General features: G+C 34.9%; 1 protein-coding gene across 2 annotated transcripts; it reads right to left on the reverse strand.

Moving 5' to 3' along the window:
- Positions 1-8,968: 8,968 nt before the first annotated feature.
- On the reverse strand, positions 8,969-10,385 carry LOC131072862 (early nodulin-20). 2 transcript variants are annotated; one of them, XM_058009145.2, is made up of 3 exons: positions 10,269-10,385; positions 9,555-9,909; positions 8,969-9,236 (listed from the first exon to the last, which is right to left on the reverse strand). In XM_058009145.2, exons 2-3 carry the CDS (start codon positions 9,888-9,890, stop codon positions 9,150-9,152), a joined length of 423 nt encoding a protein of 140 aa, XP_057865128.1. In that variant the 5' UTR covers positions 9,891-9,909; positions 10,269-10,385; the 3' UTR covers positions 8,969-9,149. The 2 variants fall into 2 exon arrangements, with proteins under 2 accessions (XP_057865128.1, XP_057865129.1); XM_058009146.2 differs by lacking the exon at positions 10,269-10,385 and adding an exon at positions 10,029-10,179.
- Between the last annotated feature and the right edge of the window lie 16,359 nt (positions 10,386-26,744).

Genomic DNA, 26,744 nt, shown 5'->3' on the forward strand with positions numbered 1-26,744 from the left:
GAAAAATGTCAGATCTTGCTTTGCTCTTTGCCTGATTCGTGGGATTCTCTTGTTATGGCTATCGGTAGTACTTCTATTGTTTTGAAATCTGAAGACGTGGTGGGTGCCCTACTCGGTAAAGAGATGCGAAGGAAGGTATCCATCAGTTCAAAGGAAGCCCTAACCATTCGTGGAAGACCTAAGGAGAAAGGCAAGAAGAATGAGAAGCGCGGCAAGTCCAAATCCAAAGGGAGATCGAAATCTCCTGGAAAGTCCAAAGTCATTTGCTGGAATTGCGGTAAACCGGGTCACATCTGTAAGGACTGCAAAGAAGAAAAGAAGAAGAAAAAGAAAAAGTTCGATTCTGATTCTGAGTCCGACAAGGAAGATGGCGATGCATTTATTGTGGCTTTGGCGACTCATGCAGGTAATGATGCCTGGCTAATTGACTCAGGTGCATCTTTTCATATGACTTCCAATAAAGATTGGTTTTCTGAATATGAAGGATTTAATGGAGGTAAGGTGTACTTGGGTGATGATTCACATCTAGACATTATTGGTCGAGGTAAAGTTAGAATTAGGTTTTCTGATGGTAGAATAAAAAGGATTAATGGTGTGCTGCATATCCCTGGATTAAAACGAAACCTGTTATCTATGAGCAAACTGATAGATGTAGGTGTGCAGGTAGTCTTTTCTGAAGCAGGATGTAAGATGATTAAGGGTGCTATGGTAGTTGCTAGAGGTGTCAGGTTTGGCACTTTGTATAAGCTTGAAGCATACACTGTTGAGTGTAATAGCACTTCTGTAAAAAGTAAATCTGTGGATACTTCACTGGAAGATTTGAAGGTTTCACCTTCAGCAGATGGTAATGGTTTTTGGGTACCTAAGGGTGCTCTTTCGTCTGAAGCAAAGTTACCTACAGAGAAGACTATGTTATGGCACCAGAGACTTGGCCACATTAGAGAAAAGGGTCTAAGGACCTTGAAAAATAAAAATCTTGTTGAAGGTTTGAATGAGTTGGAGCTCTCATGTTTTGAGAATAGTTTTCCTGTGTTTTTGTGTGTTCTTCATATTATTGCTTCATTGCTTCTCCTTGTAACAAGTTATTCGACTTGCAGAAGATCTTCAGGCTACTATGGGGTTGTATTTCTCAACTCCTGTATGCTAGAGTAATTGGGTCTTTACTTGATTAATTAAATATTATTTGTTTAATTCTTTAAGTTCCCAATTATTTTTTTACACTTAAGCTAACATTAGGTGCATATTAATTAATTATTTTATTAATTATTATGTGCAAGCTTAGGGTTTTCCTTTTTTAGGGTTTCTTAACCTATTAGAGGTTATTTTTTTTCTTTTCATTGTATTATCTTTACACAATATTTTTTTGGTGAATTGGAGCTCTAATCTTTTGAGAATAGTTTTCCTGTGTTTTGTGTGTTCTTCAGATCATTGCTTCATTGCTTCTCCTTGTAACAGGTTATTCAGCTTGCAGAAGATCTTCAGGCTACTATGGGGTTGTATTTCTCAACTCCTGTATGGTATCAGAGCTCAGATCTGCAACTACCTATTCCTATTTTTTGAGAATTTTGCATTTGAATCAGATCTGGGGTTTCGGGCATTTTTTGTGTGCTTAGGGTTAAAGTTTTTTTCTGAGCACTTTAGGCCTAAACAGACCTCACCATCATGCTCAGAAGGCCCATAAACCCCTATAGTCATATAAAATTTGTCCATTTTTGACTCCTGAGCATCTGGGTGATTTTTTTCCCCACCAGGCCTTACGACCTTGGCATGCAAATCGAGAAAAAAAATTTCAAAAAAAAAAAAATTGCCTTTTTACAGCATGCAGGCCGGATTTTTTATTTTATTTTTTTAAAAAATAGCAAAAAAAAATTCAAAAAAACACAGCGCAAGGAAGGCGAAAAGTTTGTTTTAAATTTTTTAGGGCGCCAATACGACGCCTGCAAGTCAGTCAGGCCGGCTCCACAGGCCCTGCCGACCCTCCAGACACCTTAGCCCCGCTGGCTGCAGACTCCGGCGACCATCCTGCCGGCTCCGGCAGCCCCCGTCGGCTCCGGCAGCCCCTGTTGGCCTCCGGTCCAGCTCCGCCGCCTCTCCAGGCCCACGCCACTGTCGCTCCCAGCCACACCACCTCCGCTCCGCTCAGCAGCGGACCACCTCCGCCCGGCTTGATCTCCTCCTCCGCTCGGCCAGTGCTCCGCTCTGCCCGGGCCACTCCACCTCCGCCTGACCCAAGCCCCTCCTCCGCCCGAACCACCACCAGTGCCTCCTCTCTAGTCTTTTTGAGAGGGGATTGGTTTTTTGGGCCTAGATTGTGCATCCGGAGTCAGATTTTGGCGAACGAATAGGCGTTGAAAAGGTGATTCTGAGCCAGACCTCGTGCCCTAAGAATCCTCATGATGCAAGGCTTCTAGGTGTGATATTTGTGTGAAGTCAACAACTCAACTGAAGGATCTGCCATGAGAACCAAAAAAAACTCTGCACCTACACCTGCTTGTTGATTGTTTTTATTATGTGATCTTTTAGAATAGATAGAAGATGCAGAAGGGTTTGTTTATTTTGAGAGTTCAGGTGTTCTTGATTTCTGATATAAATGACAAGTATGATAAGTTTGATAAGATAAGTATGATGGAAAATTGCCTCTGAAATGTTTCTCTTGCAATAAGATAGGACATTTTGCTTCTAGATGCCCGGAGGGAATGGCTAATTATGACAGGCATGATAAGTTTGATAAGCATGATAGGAATGATAGATATGAGAAGCATGACAAGTATGATAAGTCTTACAAGTCTAATCGAAAGTATAGGAATCAGAAGAACTATTACTATGTTGTTGATGAAGGTGTTACAGATGAAGAATCAGAAGGAGATGAAGTTGCATTTCTTTCCATTAAGGAAGATGGAACTGTACCTATTGATTCCACTAGTTATACTCTTGAGGAGAAATTTTTAGCTGCTAAAGTGAAGAAGTTGAGGAAATACAACTTCAGAGATCCTAGAAAATAGCTGCAAACACTGTCGAAGAGTAACTGCTGATCTGAAGAACCTATACTGAAATAGAACATGACCAGGTAAAGAAGACTGTAATCTGCATGAGTGCCCTCAAATGACACTAATCAAATTAGATGGAAAACAAAGGCAAACAGTTGAGCTCGAAGATACAGATGGCATGAGACACCAAAGCCTGAAGAGCTGATCAATCGAACCAAGGAAGCATTAGAACCAATAAGACAAACCTCCCCATAATGCTGAAAAGGGAGAGGGACATGTACACTGAATAGAACGGCCAACAAGAACTGCATGACAAAGAACCAGGAACATCAAAGGTGCAGAGACAGTATATAGTGTCATGGAAGGAACACTCACTAGACACACAACATGAGGTGAGTGTCATGGAAGGAACACTCAATGGACAAAGGTAGATGGCAAACAAGGCAAACATCAACCCCCTCTTGGCACTTTATAAGTAGTGCATGTACAATAAGACACAAGAGGTGCAAGATTCCATATAAACAATGCATGATGGCACTTTATCTCAGTGAGTTTGCATAAATACAAGCTACAATGATAAGAAGACTCGAAATAGAAACGAGAACCAAAATAGAGACATCCTACCTAGAGAAGAGATCCCAGGACCTGAAACAACCAAGATATCCACCAGAGTGCTGAAAAACAAAAAACTGAATAAAATATGCATGGAGTAGAATCTGGAAGTAAAACTTAAATGGCTGGAAAGTGCACAGAATAAGTTTTCCAACGATATAAAGTTTTCGAAAAACGAAGTTTAGATGCTCATTTTATGGCTCCCAAAGTGCAAAAAAGAGACCCCACTTTGACTGGAAAAAAAATATAGTCAAATAGAAAAATTGGAAAAAATTACCAATATGACGAGGTCCAGCTTGGAACCAGCTTTCCGACGCCTATTCGTTTTTGAAAAAATGACTCCATATGCCCAAGATATGGCCAAAAGAAAAAAAACCCCTCTTTTTGGGCATAAAAAAGGGTAAATTTTTTTTTTTTAAATTATCTATTTTTTATTAATTTTTTTTTTTTTGACGAAATTTTTTTGAGGTATTTGCAGGTACAGCCGTACGGATTTTTGTGCCTCGTAAAATGTGCCAATGAAAAAATCATGGCCCAGATGCACTTGTCACCGAAATAGGTCAAATTATATATCAAAATCAATGGAAACGCCCTTCGAAAGCCAACGGTGAGATTTGTTTTGGCCCAAACTACTCTAATTGTTTTTAATGATTTTAGCTACTCCGTAAGTTCATCTTATAGGGGGGTGTTAGAGTTATCTTGTATTAGCTAATAATTATTTATTTAATTATTAGTCTATTAAACTCTACGCTTAAGCTAAACTTAGGCATTTAATAAATATTGTAGGTATTTAATAATAAATATTGTAGGTATTTAATAATAAATATTGGGGGTTTCTTTAGGGTTGCATATCTTTAGGGTTTCTATTATCCTTTTATAAGGATTGTATTGTACTTGTTCATTCAATCAATTCCCTTTCTGAATGATAATTTTCTTCTTCAGAGCATTTATGATTTTTTGCTTTATGTGCTTCCATTCTTCTCTTGTGACAGGTATTTGCATGCAGGTGTTCTTGGGATCTCTGAAGTTGTATTTCCTCAACTTCTTCATGAGTACATGTCCCTCTCCCTTTTCAGCATTATTTAGTGTACATGTCCCTCTCCCTTTTCAGCATTATGGGGAGGTTTGTCTTGTTGGTTCTAATGCTTCCTTGGTTCAATTGATTAGCTCTTCAGGCTTTGGTGTCTCATGCCATCTGTATCTTCGAGTTCAACTGTTTGCTTTTGTTTACCATCTGATTCGAGTAGTGTCATTTGAGGGCACTCATGCAAATTACAGTCTTCTTTACCTAGTCATGTTCTATTTCAGTGGAGGTTCTTCAGATCAGCAGTTACTCTTCGACAGTGTTTGCAGCTATTTTCTGGGATCTTTGAAGTTGTATTTCCTCAACTTCTTCACTTTAGCAGCTAAAGCTTTCTCCTCAAGAGTATAACTAGTGGAATCAACAGGTACAGTTCCATCTTCCTTAATGGAAAGAAATACAACTTCATCTCCTTTTGATTCTTCATCTGTAACACCTTCATCAACAACATAGTAATAGTTCTTCTGATTCCTATACTTTCGATTAGACTTGTAAGACTTATCATACTTATCATGCTTCTCATATCTATCATTCCTAACATGCTTATCAAACTTATCATGTCTATCATAATTAGCCATTCTCTCCGGGCATCTAGAAGCAAAATTTCCTATCTTATTGCAAGAGAAACATTTCAGAGGCAATTTTCCATCATACTTATCAGCTCCTTTAGGCAATCTCTAGGCAATCAATGCTTCAAGCTCATCCAACTCTTTTTATTGCTCTTCCATCTCTCTTCTCTCTCTTTAATATCTAGACAATCTGCACTCATCAAAATCATACTTCTTCTTTCTAGATACATATGCTAATTCTCTAAATGTTGTCTCAAACTTTCCATGTGATTCTCCAAATTCGCTTAGCTCAAATTCTGCAATATTTCCAACCAACATATCTCTTGTCACTATAGTCACACTCTGGATCTCATCAATAGAAGCAACCTTATGTTTATAAGTAGGAGGCAAAGATCTCAACACCTTAGCAACAATTTCATCTTCTTCAAGGGTTCCACCAGCACGTTTAATACCTAGGACCAGATCATTCACCTCAGCCATGAAAGAGTGTATGTTCTCATCATCTCCCATATTCAACATCTCATACTTTCCTTTCAAAATCTGTAACTTAGCAACTTTCACTTGTTTATCACCTTCTTACATGGTTTCAAGCTTCTCCCAGATCTCACGTGTGGTCTGAAGTCCCATTATATTTGTCATTTTAGAATCAGTTAGGGCACTAAGCAATGCTTCATTTTCTCTAATATTATGTTCACCTTCCTTGATCTCATCAATAGTAACCGGTCCATTTAGAGGAGCAGAATAGGCATTCTTTGTAATCTTCTAGTAATCTTCTCCAAGATATTTAAAGTGCACTTTCATCTGGTTCTTTCATATAGCATAGTTACTTCCATCAAATCTCAGACTGTCCTTCTTAAAGATAACACCTGCAATTTCCATTTCGGATCTCCTCAAGCGATTAAGCTTCTTTCAAAGGATCTATCTCTGATACCAATTGTTGGCAGAAACAATGGAGGAAGTCTGAGAGGGGGGAGGGGGGGTGAATCAGTCTTCACCGGATCAACTAACTTAACCACAAAACATATATGATAAACAACAACAATGATAAAGATAATCAATTTGAAAGCACAACACACAACACCAAGATTTTTGATGTGGAAAACTCGGTTAAGGGAAAAAACATGGTGGGAACCTACCCACACAACACCAAGATTTTTGATGTGGAAAACTCGGTTAAGGGAAAAAACATGGTGGGAACCTACCCATAGTAAGATGATACTCAGCAGTAGTATGTGAAAATGTTACAATGGGGAATGCACATGCATTCAAGCACACTGCCTAGAGCTCATTGCTCAAAAGATAATGACCCAGAAGGCTACAACCCTCAAGGAAGTCTCACTGACTTACAACAAGATTCAGACAACAACCCAGAAGAAATGAACTGAAAGAATAGCATCTCCAAATGCCTAATTACAATTCTGGTTAAGTATAGTTGTTTGCTCAACAACACCAATCTCACCTCAATTACAATACTGAAAGATGAATCACTTGATTGCACATACACTACTATCTGATAATGCAGACACAACCTCTACACCGAAATTACATGACAATATCACCTATATATACAAATCATCAACCTTGACAACAAGGTCGGCTAAACCCTCAACTCACAATTACATAATTACATCACACGATACAAAGATCAACCACTGGACCAATTTGATGATTTACATGACATAACATGGACCTAATTCAAATTCCCAAATGCTTAACTCCACCAGAAATCATGCCAAGATCAACTGCTACACCACCAGAAATACCGCATAACATGAAGATCATCACCAATTCATGAAAAGCACCAAAAAATTGACAACGATCAATGTAGATCATAAAAAAAATAGAACACAATTAGGAAACATCAAAAAGCACATTAGAATCATCAAGAACAGCTGCACCAACACCACTTATCAAATCTTCATCTGTCAACATCTGAAACTCAAGAATACAGCCAATCAACAACTGTCATGAAGAAAAATAACTTGCGGAGCACCAAATCATGATCCATCTTAAATGAAGATACAAAAGACCATCCCAAACAATATCCCAAAATCTCAGCAGAAGATCTGATTACACCAGAATATACCGGAGGAAATATTGAACTTTGCAAAACAGTGATCAACAAACCAAAACTGCAAAATTGGATCATAAGATCTCCCCAATCTGCAAACACCAGAGAAAATCATAGGAGTATGTTGACATCAATGACAACATATCCTAACAATAGCAATGTCCAACAACAAGCTTGCAAAACATGTCATGCATAAAGCTCTTAATCCTTAATGTAGACATGCAAATCTTGAGTTACCAATACTCTTTGATACCATACCAAATTTGGTACAAAATTCTCTTTTATCAAGTCATATTTGGTATAGAATAATCTAATACCCTGAAAGATTTGTACATATACACATGCACACCTATGACCAAGATGACAAAAACAAGCTACAAAATCCAAGCAACACATGATAACCAAAGAGTGAAGATGCAATACTTGACTATTGTATTAGAATAAGAATGATTCAAATATACAAGAGAAGTACAAGATATAGGTGTACAAAATAAGTGCTTGATATTCCTTTTCTTATATAAGAGCTAGTGGTGGGTACATATGATATATGCCACCAAGTGATTTGAATATACATCCAATCTAGGATACAAAAGTTTGTAAATATGTGTATTACAATTCCATCAAACTAGTAAATACAACCATAATTATAAATCCATACTACCTTCTAGTAGATGCATACCTATGTGTAAGGGACATAGGACCTATGCAAGTAGATATACTTATATAAGTAAACTCATCATAGGTACATACTAATGTAAGTATAATAAAGTAAATGCAAGAAGATAAATGCACCAACATAGTTAACCATAGAAAAAGTAGAAGCAAAATGAAACTCATGAGTAAGTGGAGCATATGTATATAAGAGGAAGGAAAAACATTGTTCACCTCTATCAAAGAGGAAAAATCATGTACACAATGGAAGAAAACCTCCATAAAAAGACATCTTTATCTAGTAGTATGAAAAGATGTGATAATATCAAGAAGGAAAGATCGGATACTACAAAGCATAGAAACATCTTCAAATTTATAATATAAATATATGCAAATACTAAAAATAAGATTATTTGTCAACATTCAGGCAAAAATATGTCAATTTAGACACTAATCAAATGTTACATAAAAAATAAACTACTTGAAATGACCCAAGAATATAAAAAGAATTCAAATAATTTGAATACACTTCAAACCTAATAGAATGAATCTACACCTTACATTGACATTCCATAGTGAACATCAAAAGAAGAGGAGAAAGATCATGGATATACAATTTTCATTATTAATATAGAAATGAAATATTAAATCATTTCATCCTAATGATGGATCCAACATGAGATGTTATTTTTGTAAAGTTATTTTTTATTAAAAGAACATACATTATTCAAAAGTTTGTTTATAATGCATAACTTTTCTAGACAATCATCTTTGCTTAAGCGTAAAATCACAGTTTAAACCATTACAGAACACCTTTCAACTTTTTTGGAAAAATTCTTTTCATTTAGATGTTCAGGGTTTGTTAATCTGTCGAGTGTAAACTGCTGGCCACTAGAAATAATTTATTAATTATTTCTCAATAAAATAGTAAAATGTATGTTTCCTTTTGTATTTTTAATACCAATGAGTTTCTGTCACAAGTACAGTGAAGTGAGAATAAAATGAAAATGGCCCCTCCAAACTTTTTATTATTCAAACGTACAGAAAATTTTGGATTATACAACACTCAAACGTACAATGGAAACTGTTATTATGAATAATAATAACTCGCCATGACCACTCTTCAACAATAATAATACATAAAAGAAACTAATGAAGTACACTCTCCAAATGCAGATCTACGCCATGGCCAAGAAAAACAGGAAAAATGCAGTTCCAACCAAGTTGCTCCAGAAGCCCACTATGAAGCTCTTCATTCCCTCGCTCTGCAACCAAGGCAACAAATCAAACACAAACAAGTATCATCATCATCACAAAGGCATATGTAATCATAAAATGGAAGATAAACCATGAAGAAACCCAAACAAAAGGTGTAATTTATCTTAGATTTTAAAAATTGTATTCTGATTTTCTTATTACGGACGGTTTAAATCACATTCTAAGCTTTGATTTATAGACTTAAAAGTGTTAAACATACAGAATTGACTAACATTCTCTAGACTTAATATGTTGCTTAATGTGTATGATTTAAGACTGACTCAGAAAAAATAAAAAATCCAAAAAGAAATGATAAGCATGCTTACGGAGTTGGGTTTAATCAGAGTGGATGAATCTGATGGAGAAGGAGAGGGAGAGGTAGAAGGGGTAGGAGAAGGGGAAGGTGCAGGTGACTTCTTGGCTTTGTGTTTTGGCTTTGGCTTTGCAGGTGATGGTGCTAGTGACAGTAATGGTGATGGTGAGGGGGAAGGAGTAGGAGCACCAGCTGGAGATTTTGCAGTTGAAGATGGTGATGTTGCCAATGTAACCCCAACATCAACATCCACATACACATCCTCATCAGTGCTCATTTTCATTGCACTGCACAACCCCATTGCAACAAAGAACATGATACACATTGCACTAGGGAAGCCCAGAGCCATTTTCAAGCTGTTTTCTATCCTGCATTCACAAATAAAAATATCAATCTCACAACCTTGTGCTAATATTAGATTAGAAAACATCTAATACACTAAATCTTTAACTCTTCTTTGCAGTTCTATGGTTTGAAGGACAAATACCTCAAGTTCTACTTGCCCTTCTTTACTCTGAACTACTTTATGGATTTCAAGGACAGATACCCATGTATATATATATAAGAAAAATATAAACCTTTAAAGACCAACTTTAGTTTTTAATTTTTACTAGCTTTCTTTCTATTGGAAATCTTTTTGATTCAATGAAAACATAGAAACAAAACTAGTAAGTCAGATGGATAAATTCTTCCATGAGAATAGATAAAAGTCTGATTTATCATTTACCTTAATTATAAGGTACTTGCAATTGAGTAGAAGAAGATCCTATCCTTGGGTAGTGATGGCTTGTGATGAAGCATTGTAGTCCCATTGCCCTGATTAATAAAGAGGACTGAAGCCTAAAAGATGAAAGGGTGGTTATGGCGTCCCAAGCAATTGGCTGGAATTAGCTGCATTGGCACGCTATCTCCATCAGTAGAGGGACCATTAGAGGTCTCATGTTTCCTTCAATCATGCTCCTTATGACCTTCTAGCTAATCTTACCTTTTATTTATTGTTAGATTTCTTCCATCATCATATTCATTCACCTCAATTTTCGTTAGAACAATAGTAACTTTGATTTTCTTCTCTATGAAGTCTCATTGCTGTAAATATTTAATAAAATTATCCATTTTTCTAGAATATCACTTTATCCTTATGCTATGATGACCATTGATAATAAGATCTTAAGTGTAAGGAAAGTAAGAGTTATTGTTATTCATGAACGATGCAATAAAAGTTTCCAAATATACCAACTACCCATTTGGAAAGCAATGAAAATATAATGTACTTCCACTCGATGGCCTTTGCATACCATTAGGTCTCTTAGTAGCAAAATAATTTTTTATATTTAATCAAATAAATTTAGAGTTATAATGATCAAAAGTGTAATTTGATACTTTTGTTATTGGTTTTGTGTTCATTATAGTTGAGTTGTATTTAATGTAATGATTTTTGATGTACAAGCGTAATATATTTTTGCATAAAAGTTGGAAAATTATCCAAAACGAAGTTATGCCAAAGTATTTGGGAGTATGAGCAAGTCATGTAACTAGAAATGAATTAGAGGAATAAGTGATTTGCACAAAAGCTTACATGCACATGGTAGTGTAGTGTAGCTGCAATAGTTAGGTTTGAAGATTTTACATGTTGGAGGCACATGTGTTAATGTAAGTTGGAGCTATTTTTGCACATTTGTGCACTCTTCTAGCGAGTAATGTTTTATGTGGTCATTTCTATTTGCATGCACTTGTAAGAGGAAGAATGAAACACCATTCATTGTAAAAAGGAGATGTAATGTCAATATTTTATTATTAGTTGGCAAGAGTAGTGAATCATTCATTTCTAGTAACTACTTCTTGTACCTAGATTGATAGGGTAAAGAAGATAGGTTGGGTTGGTGAAGATTACCAAAGTAAGTAATTATATGCCAAGATGACCTTAAAAGTAGTAGGAGTGATAGTGTTAACAATGTTGATGAAAGAGCATCCAAGTTCACAAGAAATTTCATATTTGTAACATCTTAAATTGTTTCCCCTCATAATTTCGCACTATGTTTAGCTCCCATTTTGGAACATGTCATTGATCATAAGAAAATGTGCATGTCGTAGGCCATGATTAGAAAATTTGGTCACATCCTATAGTGCCTAGCCCTTTGAACTATCAAATTAGATAGGACACTAGCACCTAGCAGTAGAAAATAAGGTAGAACACTAGCCCCTAGCACTAGTGTCCTCCCAATTTGGGCCCAAATTCAAACATTTATATGTCATCTTCATATTCTTATTGGTTGTAATTTTGTTGTTTCAAGTCTCTCTCACTTAGTTTTTATGAAAAAGTGCAAGAAACATATAAATGTATCTCTATTTTTCATTTGAAAGCCTGTCTATTCTTTCTAAGCACTCTAATGCTCAATCTAATAATTCAAGTCTATCTATGAAGCAATCATGGCCTATCAAGAAAATAAATCTAAAGATTAGATCATTAAGCATACTGAGATCTTTTATCAAACATCATACGTGGTTATCATGTTGCACTAACATCTTGTAGGACTTCATGAGAGCAAGTCTACATCATCTTACATGAGATTCAAGGGTTTTGTGCCTAAGGTAATCATTAACATTTTTGTCATTTTTTTTTCCTTTTCTCTTAAGGAAGCATGCAATTGTTAACATCATCATCATTGTTTTTGTGGAGGTGGGAAGACAAAAATGAGATTTGACTAAAGAAATTCCCTATACAACACAACATTTACCAATCTTTCATGTGTGTAGGTGCATATCCAAATGATTTTAATCGTGATAGTGGTAAAAATGTATAGAGTTACAGATCATAAAAGATATTCTCAACTTCAAACAACAAAAAATAATAGGAAATGAAAGGTAGGTGATAGTGTCTAAACATTTTTCCCCAATTTTTGAGGATAGGAACCCAAATCCCTACTGAACTTGTTTCTGAAATCAGCTCATGTTAGAACAACCTTTGGGACACTAGCACCTAGAATTTTAGTCCATTTTAGTTAGCTGCATATTTTAGCATCAAGTTCTTCTCTATATCTCATTTTTTTATTTGCCTCTTTCTCTTATCTTTTTGTTCTATATTTTACACATTTTGTTAAACTTTTTCAATTTGGCACTCTTTAGCCTAGTTCATTACATACACTCAACCAATCCACTTTCACTTCTGTTAGTGTGAATGATCTTATTTACTATCTACTTATTAGTGGGAACCTATTCACATGTTAAGTTTACTTAGGTGCTAGCTTGCATTTAAGTTAGGTGGCATTATTCTAAGTTAGTTATCCTTATATCCTAGGTGAAATTCTAGAAGATTTTGTATGACTGGGCCATGTCTCATTATTTACTTTTTGACACATAGTTCATTTAATATTTGCACATGCATTTAATATTTGTATTAAGGGTAGTTGTTTCATCGCATAGGATTAAGACACATGTCCACATCTTGTGTACATCTACCTCATCACATTTCTTAGATATATTCAAGGTGCTTATACATTTATATTCATATTCAACCATTTTTAATCTATGCATTGTTATGCAAGTTATCTTGTCATTCTCTTTTGTGGAAGGTATTTTGTTCTTGCAAGGATCTTGTGGGTGTTGAGGAGTCACCTATCTACCCCTACACGACATCAAATCTCTCCAGCACTAAAAACATCATTCCAAATTAGAGAGTGATCACATGACTTGAATCTCTTGTTAGGTACATTTTTGGGTTTCGTTGACATCACGGTTGAATACAAGGTGATTGAGAAAGTCAAAATTGGCTTTTATTTCATCAACTTTTATTTTTATTTATAAAAATTGTAAGGGTTTAATGATAAGTGTTTTAGTTGCAAAATTCAAAGGTAGCTAATATTCTGGGGTATTTTGGATCAAATTTTGGATCAAATCTAATCCCACCATTATGCTTAGAAGACTGAAAAACCCTAAGTTGACTATCAAATCATCAAAATTAGAGACTTTTTTCCAAGGGTTTCAATTTTTTTCATCATAATGATGGTTGTATGAATCCACACTTGATCATATGGTTTGTACAGTATGGATAGGCATTGGTAGAAATTTTTTTTTCTCTCCCTACATGTTCAAAATAGTCTCTAGCAACTTTGGCACATTTCACAATTTCTACACAAATTTGTATCTTTTCTGGTACAATCATTGCCTATTCTGGTGCATATGGAATATTCCTCTTACTCCTTTGGGAACAGGCTAATCTCCACATAAAATGACACTGATTTTTTTTTTTGAAATCCCCAAATGTGCAAAACACGACGATTTTTTGTGCATTTTTTTGCGTTTTTACAGCAATGGGGATGAAGATCATAAAGATTTCATACTAAAAATTTCATGCAAATCTATTGTGTTTTGCACATTTTGAAAATCGTACGAAATGCCATTTTATGTAAAGATTAGTCGCTTCCCTCCTATATGTATTGCCCCGCAAAATCTATGTAAGGTACAAACTTGGCTGGGTCTTTGGTACGATTCTATTTCAAATGCATGTTTTTATTTTACCTTGTTTAGTTTTATTTACAGTGGTTGTTTTCTATGTCGATATTCGGTTTGGTTAACCAGCATGGTTTTACTACACTCATGGTTTATGCATTCCCTCTCTTGCCAATGGTTTTGGTTTATATGCCTATGCACTTACTAGCTCCTTGTTTTATTACTAGAACCACCATTTGTTGGCAATCGTCAATCTATCGCTATTGGGGGTAATGTGGGAAACCTGCCACCCACCCAGCACTTACAATCGCCACGGTCGTCAAGGTTGAGCCATTGTAGCCTGTTGGTGGTGGAATTATTTTTTCTATTGAGCAGTGCATAGTCATATGGGTGACCAACACCTAGCCCCTAGGTGGTAAGCGAGGCCCTTTTTGACCTCCTTTGGGCTCAATATACATGATTTTTTCAAACGAGCATAATTTGGGTGAATGGAGGCTTTTTTTCAAGAACACGATATCGCCAAAAAGGTGGTTCTTTCTACTTTCCAATAGCGATCTTGGCTTTTTAAGATTTTGTTGTTAGCACATTTTGTAGCCTATTGAAGTTTAAAGTACATGTTGGTTTCTCGAGTTCATATTTTTCATGATTCTTGTGGCATTGGAAAGGTTTTTTTTGGGGGCACTTTCAGTTTATCAATGCACTTTTTGTAGATTTTTCTCTAGGTATAGTTAATTCAATATTTTATGTTTTATCATTCTGGTTAATTACTTGATTGTTTTGGTACCTAGAATTCTTTTTTTTTGTGTAGTGTCTTAAATTATACTTGTCTATGATTTTTTTCTCATTTTGACGCAAGTTGGCTTTTGAGGCCTGATTGAAGTGCTAGTTCTGCTCACACCACCTGTCAAACCTAATTTTTCACTATCTTCATAGTCTCCCCCCAAATTTGGAGCCTTGATTTCCAAGACCATGGTGCCCAATGCCATGGTCCTCTTAATTAAGGCCCATCTTGGGGCCTCATAATGGTCACATAATTTGAGCAGGTACCTAGATCCCATGTCGGCCTACTCTGAAAAAATAATTTGATTTTCGGGTAGACAAGTATTAAAGGAGGTCTACCCCTCTCATTTTAAAACCTAATCGATCAATTTACCATTCTACACTCTAGAAAATTCAAGTGAGCAAAAAATCAAGCATTAGAAAAAAAGTGAAGTCAAGATCAAGCATTGAAGATGACATTCATGATCCATATTTTATGAAGACATCCTACATAAAACCCTAATTTCTTTGTGTGAAGATAAACAAAACTTCATCAAGGTAAATATTATGGCTTTTAGCATTACGTTTAAGATCCATACTTTCCCTCAAAAGGAAAGTACTTTACTTCAGTCTTACATTACATTTATCAATTCAATTTCACGGTTAATTCCAAAATCGAAGTTTAACCTAAGGAAAACTCTTATTATCAACACATTTCCTTTTCTTTCTATGTGCAGGAAACATGTGCAGAGCTATACTCAAGAAATCTGGCAAAGTCGATAGTGACGAACAAGTGGACTTTTGACGATGGAAAATTCAAAGGACCGAGGAAAATTTGTGCTACCTGGTCCCAAAAAATCAGGCCGAACTTTTGGGAATAGGTCCAACACATCTTATTTTGCCCATATCTAAGTTTGTGGCTCAGTGGGATATCTATAGCTTACTGTTTGCATCAGATTGCTTCAATACTTCATTGTTTTGCCCAAATTTCACAATCAATAGAATTCAACTTAAGAAAGAGGTTTGAACCCTAACCCAATTGAACCCAATCAGAATCTTAGAGATTTTTCCTATTAAGATTGAGCCTAGATATATTGGATTCAATCCTCTTTCAATGTATGCATGTTAATTGGGTTATTTAGTGGTTTTATTATCTTAAACCATAATTTTTAATTTTCACCACATTATAGTTTGCATGGGTTAGCTTCATTTGGTTGCATCATATGTATATAAAACATTTTTTGTCCTTATAGATCTTTAATCGACTATCTAATTGTGTCCATGTTTTTCTTTCGCAATTTTAGAGGTATGTTCAATCTTAGCTCTTCTTAATACGATCACTTGCCTCTAGCTTTTCTTAGGAAGCATTACACCTACAACTACAAGCTACCTTTAATCACTATCATGAATGTTTAGATTATTCAAGGGTTATTATTGTTTATTAAATCCTTATAATAAAAGTTCCTTAAGATTTCATAACAACCAAATCACAAATCTTTGATTATACTAATCATATGCACATAGTCACCATGAGTATGAACTCATTACATATCCATAGATTGGTTATAATCAATATTACTCTAGCATAAAACCCATTTTTCATATGAGGGAAATTATATTTACAACATATAGGTATGTCCTTTTGACCATAATCATTTGCAAATTTTATGCAAAGAAAACATCCCATTATCCATCTATGAATTCTAGAGTCATTTTGACCATTCTTAAGTTGTTTTATTAGATCTTGCACTCAATACATGTTCTTGGGTCTAAAAATTTGTGCATTTCGTATGACTATGAATCTTGAGTTTTGAATGTTGTTATGGATTGGTCTTTATTTTCTCTTAACCTTTTTTTCGATCTGATCATTTACTTTTGGAAGGACTTTTGGGTTTCATATTGATCATGGACTTTAGTTTTTCATCCTACTAAGGAGAATCAACTCATGCCAATGTCAATGAATTTGGTTATTTGTGTGTCCTAAATAATTTTGTCTCATCGAAAGCCTAAAGGTTTTATACTGTTTTAAACATATTGAAGTATCTCAGCTTAATGATATATATCAAGAACTCAGTATTTGTCCACAACCAAGGAGTTCACATCCCTTAAATTGTATCATAATTGGACCGCAATATAGTACTATACAAAACTCAATAGTTGTCCTGGCTTCAAGATTCGACCTTTTTCCTAGCCAAGGAATTCATCATTTCAAACCTTATGAGGATTATCCTTCTACTTGATTTTCATTGAACTTAATTTCACACAAGTTTTGTCTATATTTTGGGCATTATCTTTTGTTAGGTAAATTATTTTATATGTTGATTCCCCAACTTTTCTATTTACGGAGTCTCATTAATTTTTCCTTTCTATTGACATTTTAGTCTATTTGATGTTTTATGTGTTGATGGGATTTTGTACGTTCTAATTTTTCTTTATTTGCTTTTCACCCAAACTTTTCTCATATTTTCCCTCAAAATGAGGGGTTCCTACTTGATAACAAGTCATCACTGACCTTGACAATCTGCTACAGGCCCATGACCTTTCTCTACTTTGATATTTGAGCATTCTTAATTATAAATCTAACCAGGCCCATCCTCCCCATGAATGTGGGACTATTCTCACATACCTTGTAACTTAAGGTTGTTACTTACCTTGGCTCTTTCACCAAATCCTCATGCGAGACCTCCCCTTATATCCTAATGTGTGCCTTATCTTAATGTGCTCAAATCCTCTTATCCTCATTGATGTGGGATATTCCCTATATGCACTTCAAAAATCATAATTCTATTTCTTATGTAGGCCACACGACACATTATGATTTTGACATTTTTATATGATTCAAGGATTCATTGTAAATTTATTTTTTCCTTATCAAGTGCTTGATTTCACAATTTTCTCCATCCTCCATTGTTTTCACAATTATCCTCTATCAAATATTTTGTAGAAATTCATCTATCCACCATCACTTTATGACTTGCATAGAGTTCCCATTTTCCTTCATAATTTGAGTATTATTTTTAACATGATGAATTACAAAGCCTAGGATGAAAGCTCTGAAATCTGCATTACAAATATAGAATTGTAACATCCTATATTGTACTCCCTTACAATTTTGTCCTCACTTGGGCCGTCACTTTGGCATTCATCCTGTAAGGCCCGATTGAAGGTCTATTTCTACTCACACCATGTATCAAACTCAAATTTTCACTATTTATATTTCTCTCCCCTTAATCTTAGGACTCTAGTGTCCAGGACCAGGGCACCTAGCACCATAGTCCTCTCAAAAGGGCCATTTTGGGGCCTCATAACGGCAACTCAATTTCAAGGGGAACCTAGATCCCATGTTGGCTTGTGTCAAAAAGATTTTTTTTTTACTAGCGTGTATAAAAGGAGGTCTACCCCTCTCATTTTAAACCTAACGAATGAATTCAACATCTCAATTACATATAACAAATTCAAGTGAGAAAACAATCAGTCTTCTTTCAAGCATTGGAGATGAAATTCATGTTCTATGTTTTATGAAGACTATCTACACAAAACCCTAATTCCTTGTGAAGAAAAACAAAACTTCATTAAAAGGTATATCATTACTGTTTCAGATATTTTCAGCCTTTCCCTCAAAAGGAAAGCATTTCCATTACAATACTTCATTTAGATTTGAATTATATTTCATGGTTAATTCCAAAATCAAGGTTTGACCTAAGGCAAACCTCTATTCCCAACCATTTTCCCCTTTCTATTGTGTGCAAGAATAGGTATAGAGCTATGTTTCGGAGGAACAATAAGATTAGCTCAAAGATGAACACGTTCCCTTTTGGACGACGAAAAGTTCATAGGACCAAGGTGACCACCACCATGGTCCCAAAAATTTAGGTCAAACTTCTGGGCACAAATTTGAACGTCTGTCTATTGCTCAGATCTAGGTTTCTAGATCTGTGTGATGATTATAGCTCAATATTTATACATAATTTCTTCAATATCCACACATTTACCCTAATTTCAACATCTTTAATTAATTCAATTCAATTTAAAGGGAAAGAAAAGTTGCATATAAAACCCCTAGAATTTGATCTGAATCTAGATCTATCAAATTCCATCTTTCCCTAATGTGGTGGTAAGTAAGCAAAAATTAGTGGTTTTACTTCATTTAATGGTGAAACCCTAATTTTTCACCAATACATTTTGGTGAACCTAACATCTTGCACCTTAATTTTTTATTTATGTTCTTCAATTTGAGTGTTTATGTATTTTCAAATTTACATTTACATTTACATGTTCAATTTTCAATTGAATTACACAAATTTAGAGGTTAAATTCACAAAAACCCTAATTTTTAATTCTAAAATTGAACTTGTGGGTTGCCTAATTTTGGTTAATTATTTTGGATCTGATTGTTTGTGCAATGTAAAATTCAATTTTTCACTCATGGATCTCATTTTCAATTGAATTAGATAGATTTAGAGGTTAAATTCACAAAACCCTAGTTTATAATTCTAAAATTTACTTGTGGGTTGCATAATTTTTCAAATCTATTTTCAAATCTGATCTTTATGACATGCTATGCTATGATTTAGAGGCATTTATATCTCAAATTGAAAAATTATATTGCTTAATTAATTGGTTAATTAATCACTTTTTGCCAAATTTTGCATTGTTTAATCACAATTTTCAATTCAAATTTTAAATTTCCCTCCTTTGAGCATGATTTTGTTACCATTAGTACTACCTACAATATTCCCATGAGAATAAGTTTTATAATTAAGGCTTCCCAGTTTTTAATTACTAAGGATATGGAGCCTAATATGGATAACTTATTTCATGAGAATGTTGGTGGTTCCTCCAACCCAACAAATGATGTCAAATATCCCCATTCTTTTCATAATTATCATGATGAGGATGAATCACTAACTAGGGTTACAATTGACCAATTGGAGAAGATTGATAGTGAATTTGAAAATCTTCAATAATGGATGAGTAAAAAATTCCCGGAAAGTGAGGAAATCCCATTGATTGTAGGATTAAAAAGAATGTTGCGAAGTGATAAAATTGGTATTGATTTGTTGTGTGGCCTTTCTCATATTGTTGACACTAATATCATGCCTATCAAAATTTGTGTTGAATTCCTTGTTCATACACTCAAACCACTAGTAAAGTCAATCATTCCATTCCTATGCCTACATCCTTGCCTAGTGTGCCTACATTTACATCTTCTATCATGACTACCTCGACACAAAATGTTAATCCAACACATGTTAGTCAAGGGGGCAACCTTGTTAATCAAATTTATTTTATACCTCATTTTGTGAGTCTTCCATTTGTGACCCAATCATCTCCCATGCCCACATATTGTAGTGTTCCACCCCCTTACTCTCAACCTCCACCTACATACAACAATGTTACTCCTCCATCATAATCTAATATGTCCAATTTCAATCCATCCACTGAAGCAACCATCAATAACTTAGCCCAAACTGTTACATCCCTACAACAGCAATTAGCTTCCATTACCCAATCCAAGTTTAATGTGCCCACATTTGATGTAGTAATCCCATTATCTAATGGCATTATCTATGTTGTCCCTCCTAATCATAAGGAAGTCCCTCAATTGGAGCTTTACAATGGAAAAAATGATCCCTTGACTCATGTGAAAACATTTCAAACTTTGTGTAGTGACTTTGCTCATGATCAAAGACTTATGGCTAAATTGTTTACTCGAACCTTTAGGGATAAAGATTTGCAATAGTATTGTTCATTCCCTCCTTATTCTATTACATCATTTCAACAATTAGCTAATGCTTTCATTCAATAATTTCACAATAATATTGGTCCGAAGATTACTTTGACTGATTTGATTCATCGTAAGTAAGGTGTTAAAGAAAAAGTGATTCATTTTATTAGTAGATATAAACATTTGTATTCTCAAATTTCTTATCCTATGCTTGATCAAGATGTTCAAGTAATTTTTATTGCTAATTTACAAAAATACATTAGGGATAAGCTTCTCTTTTCTAATTTTACTTCCTTTACGTAGTTATGCGCAGTGCTTCATAATTATCAGCTTCAAGTGAGTCAATTTGAATAATCTCCTTCAATGGATCCAGTTGATAAGAATGAGGACTCAACAATATTTTGTGAAGTTTAAACCAAACAAGGGATACATCAATATCAACAAAAACATCAATACGCAAGTGGTAGCCATGACATCAGGTGTGGCCCCTTTATCCAAATACTTTAGAAAAGAATTTATTCCTCTTTGCCTTTGCATAGCATAATGACACAATCGATAAATAAAAATATTTTTTGAAACTTACTCCCATCAAGCCAATTGATACCTCCAAAACTTTCCCACCCTATCATGATTCTAAAGCCTTTTGCCAATTTTATGGTCAGCCTGGTCATGATACTAAGAAGTGTTATACCTTAAGGAGTAGGATTCAAGACTTTATTAATAATAATACCATATTTGTATCTAGTGTGAATGAAAAAGGAAACAAATCCATACCTCCTCCTAATCAAAACCTCCAAATCTTTACTAATCCTTTGCCTTCCCATTCTACTAATGTGGTTGAGTTTAAGCCTCTTAAATATTCTCCCAATGAACTTGGTGTTGAGTCCAATAATGTTGTGAATATTATTGACAAAAATACACCTCCTAAGGACCTATGCATTACCTTTGATCCTAGTGAGACTATTGATTCACTTGATGGCCCACTATATATCACTGTGAAGATAAAAGACAAACTCTCATGAGGGGTGCTCATTGATCTAATGTGTATGGTGAATGTGATCATTCGAGAATATATTTATACTTAACATTTGCATCAAGTAACATATGATAAATCTGATGTAGTGGTCAAGGTGTATGATGGTTTCTCTTACCCTACTATTGGTTCTATTACTCTTCCCATTGAGGTTGGTACTAATAGCCTAGATGTAATTTTTGCTATAATTCCTACATCGGATCAATTTCATGTGAAGTTGGGACATCCTTGGCTATCTTTCATGAAAGAGATCCCTTCTACTATTCATAAATGTCTAAAATTTCATCATAATGGCACTATCATAATAATTAATCATATCATGTATCAACCCACGATGAGGCATGGAGATGCAAACCTTGATTACTTTTGGCCTAAACAATTTAAGCCTTTTAAGTCTCAAAGTGATGTTCTTTTTATATCTTATAAAAAGTGAAAGAAAGAGATAATCTTATCTTTGAGGAAGCCTAGAGATCCTAGACCTATTCCTCCTCCTCATGATGGACCTAGTATCCTTCTTACACCTTTTATTCCTTCTATATATGTTGCAGTCCCACTTCCTACATCTTACAAAGGGAAGCGCCTGGCATCTCCTATTTTTCAACCTAGTATAACTTCTCTCATTCCTCCTCCTTTAAAGGAAGAGAAGAATCTTATGCCCATTGACCCTAAACCTTCACAACCCTTTGCTAAAACTAAAAAAAAAAAATTGTGTGAGAGAACACTGATAGAGACAGTGTGCTAAGGCTCATGAACTTGCTTGTCAACCAATTTCCTCCCCAAAGACACCAAATGTTGACTTAGTCCCATTTGTCCAGCCTTTGCCTAACCCTAGGGAGGAAGTTTAACCTAAATAACCAAGATTAAAAATGCTTAAGAAATATGATGGTTCATATTCTATTCATATTAGAGATCATATTTTTATTAATTTTGATGAAGAAATGGATGAAAATGATGTTCTTGATAACAATGTTGATGATAATGATTTTGATGATATGTATGAGCTTGATGATATTGACAATGATTTATCTAATTAATTTTCAAAAGCATTAATCCTAGCTCCTAGTGATAAACAAGGTGACTAATCATTAGGGCATGGTCCTTGCTTGGAACAAGCTTGAGAGGCAAATGATTTCCTTAATTAGCTTCATTCGTGTCATAGATTCTCTCTTCTCTCTTTCTTGTTCGTAACGTGTTTCCCCAATGATGTGTTTTTTTGTTATTTTAGGTGAACTCTTTGTATGAACCTTGTGACTCCATTGGTGCAATGTAATAAAGAGGTCAAATTAGTTGTCGCATTCTTCTATCTATATCTCAATTCTTCTATCTGTTATCCCTTGTGTTGTCTACTTGGGGATGATGCAAAGCATTGAGATCTCTTTTGTTCTCTTCCATGTTGACTCAAAAGACACATGTTCCCTTCTTCCATTGTGCTTGTAGTTCAACTACCTTTGGGGGTTGAGGTCAATTCAATACAAGCATTTTATGATATACATTATTTAGCATAAGATCATATTGACCCCAGAGCCAGTGGATTCCTTATGTGTTTTATGTTTTATGACCATTATCTTTTGATTTGTCCTTTCTTGAGGGCATCTCATTGTGATAACATGCTTGTGTTTTGGATGCATTCTACCTTAAAGAAATTGCTCCTAATTAGGTGTATGCAATCTCTTTTACGTGGGGGCATACACTCCGATCAATGTTTCACTTTATGCAAACACTATCACATGTTTTGATACTTGAGTTACTTTTCAAATTGATCCTTTCACATAGTAATTTGGTATTTTTATTTTTTCATGACTCATAGTAAACGAACCTTACTAGGCTAGTAGTCATAATTCTCCTTCATCTTTCTTTTGATGTCCCTTTTGTCTTGATATTGAAGTACTAAGATCCTAAAATCCCTTGGGGGCTTAGTGTGTCTTGTCTCTTTGATGTCTTGATGAAAGTTTTTCAATGTAAACTTGTATACTTTACCTTGAGTATTATTAGTCTCATACTCCCACTAAAATGGGGGTTAAATGTAGTGTCCTAAATTGTACTCTCTTACAATTTTGTCCTCACTTGGGCCCTCACTTTGGCATTCATCCTCTAATGCTTGATTGGAGATTTGATTATGCTCACACCATGTATCAAACTCAAATTTTCACTATTTGCATTTCTCTCCCCTTAATCCTAGGACCCTCATGTCTAGGACCAGTGTGCCCAGTGCCATGGTCCTCTCAAAAAGGGCCCATTTTGGGGCCTCATAACGATAACTCAATTTGAGTGGGAACCTAGATCCTATGTCAGCTTGTGTCAAAAAATTAATTTTTTTTCGACTAGCATGTATAAAAGGAATTCAATATCTCAATTACATCTATCAAATTCAAGTGAGCAAGAAATTAGTCTTTGTTGAGGCTAAATTTGAACTCCAGAGAATTAACCTGAAACTTGTTAATCCATCATATAATATAAAAGAAAGTTGCGAGAAATATTTAACTTCAACCAATGAAACAACATGAAATAAAAGTAAATAAAGGAGATTATACCTTCACGATTTATGTCTCATTGTTTCCTAACTCCACTATTTGTGGTTGTAGATGATTCGCTCTTAGACAAGCACTAGTAGCTTCCAAGATGGCATATGAAGATTGGACTGACAGTTAACTAATACTATGATATGCATATGCAAATGATTTCAGCTAACAAGATATTAAGCTATGATAAAAATTCTAAAATTGCTAATTGCTTCAAACTCAAACTCACGGATGTAAGATCAAAACTCATAGAATGACTATAATATTAGCTATTAGTTTCAAAATGGCTTAGGAGACCTCTTTTTATAGATTTTGAGTGCATGAGCTTAGGTGGCAGAGATCAATGATCATGATTGAATCTTGCAAATTGGATGGCTATAAGCAAGAGGTTGAAGGTTGAGAGAAAGGGGGAAGGAGAAGACGAGTGTCACTCATCTCACCTTGACTAAGTTGAATACTTGAGAGGACATAAAATAGTTGGAGAATATGTAATAATGAGAGGATAAGTGTGATGATATGATGAAAGAATAAGTATCCGGTCAACTACTGAGAGGGGGGGGGGTGAATCAGTAGATAGAAAAACTGATAATAAACTTTACCAATCAATCTCTCAAAGTAAAATTAGAATAATAACTCTATCAAGATAAAAACTCATAAGATAAACTGGTTGTATGTTACAACAAATTAACAATAAACAACTTCTTCATATCTTCAATACTTCCAGTTATCATGACTTATCAGAAATAGTTAAGTAGTTAAGTAAATCAACCATGAAAACATAACCACATAAAAAATTCACCACTTGACACAAATATTTTTGACGTGGAAACCCAAATAGGTAAAAACCATGTTGAGATGAGACTCACAAGATAATATCTAAACTCTTCTGAAGTTCACCCTCTTAGGAGCCTAGCCTATTAAAGCTTTACAAAAAGTCTTGTTAAGAACTGATCATGTTAGGAATCACCCAATTAAGGGATTGACTACAAATGCCTTGTTAGAAGCAATACCCTATAAGGATAACCTTGGTAGAGGATTTGAAAATCCAATCTAATGGACCACCTTGTTAGAGGATTTGAGTAGCACCAAGCTTGTTAGAGCTTACCTGGTTAGGGGATTTCAATTTTTTTGTAATTGTTAGAAAACAATAGGAGTTTTTTGATCTGTCTGAATAGCACTACACTTACTTGATCAGATCCATTTCATGCTCCTATCTACCTTTACTCAAATTGCAAATACATCATCCAGTTAGGCAACCACACACTCAACTAAAATGTGTCTATCTCTTTGCCAACTCACTCAAAATTAAACAACTTCATTGACCTTAAATACAAATCAATCAAGTCGGTAACACAACAAAAACCTAAATCTCATTGAGATTACAAAAAAATTCGGTTCAAGTATGACCGTTGGATTACATAGCAATCACTGCTCATCAATCAAGAAAACCTTGATCGCTCCTTGATCACCGCTTCATCATACTTAGTAACTCATCACACGCTTTGCATTAGATGCAATACATTTTCTCATCCCCTAGACAGAAACCATTACAACAACTCGCCAAAATCTCTTGGAACTGTCTTCATATAATAATCATGTGTGTCATCATTATTACCGCTCATCATCAGATCATAAACCAATATAACCAATTCACCAAACTTAATTGGTTAGGGTTTATCAAAAACAAAAGGTACAGTTTACAAGTTACAACAATAGATAAGATTTACACCAGTTACTGGTTCTCCTTACAAATTCATCCTACCGGTTACAGTAACAATATTACAATAATATCAACAATATCATTACCAGTTCAATTGACATCAATGACAACATAACATATCATTAATACAATCTTCATACAAATGCCAACAATCTCCCCCTTTGGTATTGATGGCAATACAAAGATTAATACCATTGATTGCTATGTGATTGTGAATATGAATCTTGGTTTACATTACCAAGTATTCACCATGCTCACTGTGTCTTCAGCTTGTCGCTAGTTCTCCTACCCATAATCACATAATTCTTTTCCCCCTTTGACAGCAATGCCAAATTGAAAGTTAAACATGCAATATCAAATTTCACTGTGTATCATCAACAATCTGCAACTGGATGCTCCCCCTGTGGAATACATCCACTTCTACACCAATCCTCCTGTAAAATTTTGCAAGTAGCTCCAGGACTGATGTAATCTACATCATACTTAATTGACTTCATGAAGAGGGACAACCCCTAACTGACATCTAAGACATTCAAAAGTAGTTTTAGGCAGAGGTTTAGTAAAAATATCTGCAAGTTGCTCCTTGGTAGAAACATGCTCCAAGATAACATCTTTACACTGAACTTTTTCCCTCAAGAAATGATACTTTAATTCAATATGCTTGGTTTGTGCATGCAAAATAGGGTTCTTGGAAATATTTATGGCACTTGTCTTATCACATAAAATCTTTAAAGGTTCTAAAATCTTCATCTTAAAACCTTCCAAAATGTGTCTCATCCATATAGCCTATGTACAATTCATGTAAGTTGTAACATACTCAACTTCAGCAGTACATTGTGAAGTACAACTCTGCTTCTTACTACTCCATGAAACAAGCCTTCCTCCAAGAAAACATGCTCCACCAGTTGTGCTTTTCTGGTCATCAACATTTCGTGCCCAATCTGCATCTATGTACACCTTCAAGTCAAAATTTACTCCATATGGATACCATAACCCAT

The sequence above is a fragment of the Cryptomeria japonica genome, chromosome 6 (genome assembly GCF_030272615.1).
Source record: "Cryptomeria japonica chromosome 6, Sugi_1.0, whole genome shotgun sequence".
Taxonomy (NCBI): Eukaryota; Viridiplantae; Streptophyta; class Pinopsida; order Cupressales; family Cupressaceae; genus Cryptomeria; species Cryptomeria japonica.

Bases quoted from the DNA above. Each gene is read 5' to 3' on its own strand.
- LOC131072862 (XM_058009145.2), bottom strand. From the start codon at position 9,890: ATGGCTCTGGGCTTCCCTAGTGCAATGTGTATCATGTTCTTTGTTGCA. The intron at 9,237-9,554 runs GTAAGCATGCTT...CCTTGGTTGCAG, and splicing joins CTCTGATTAAACCCAACTCC to AGCGAGGGAATGAAGAGCTT.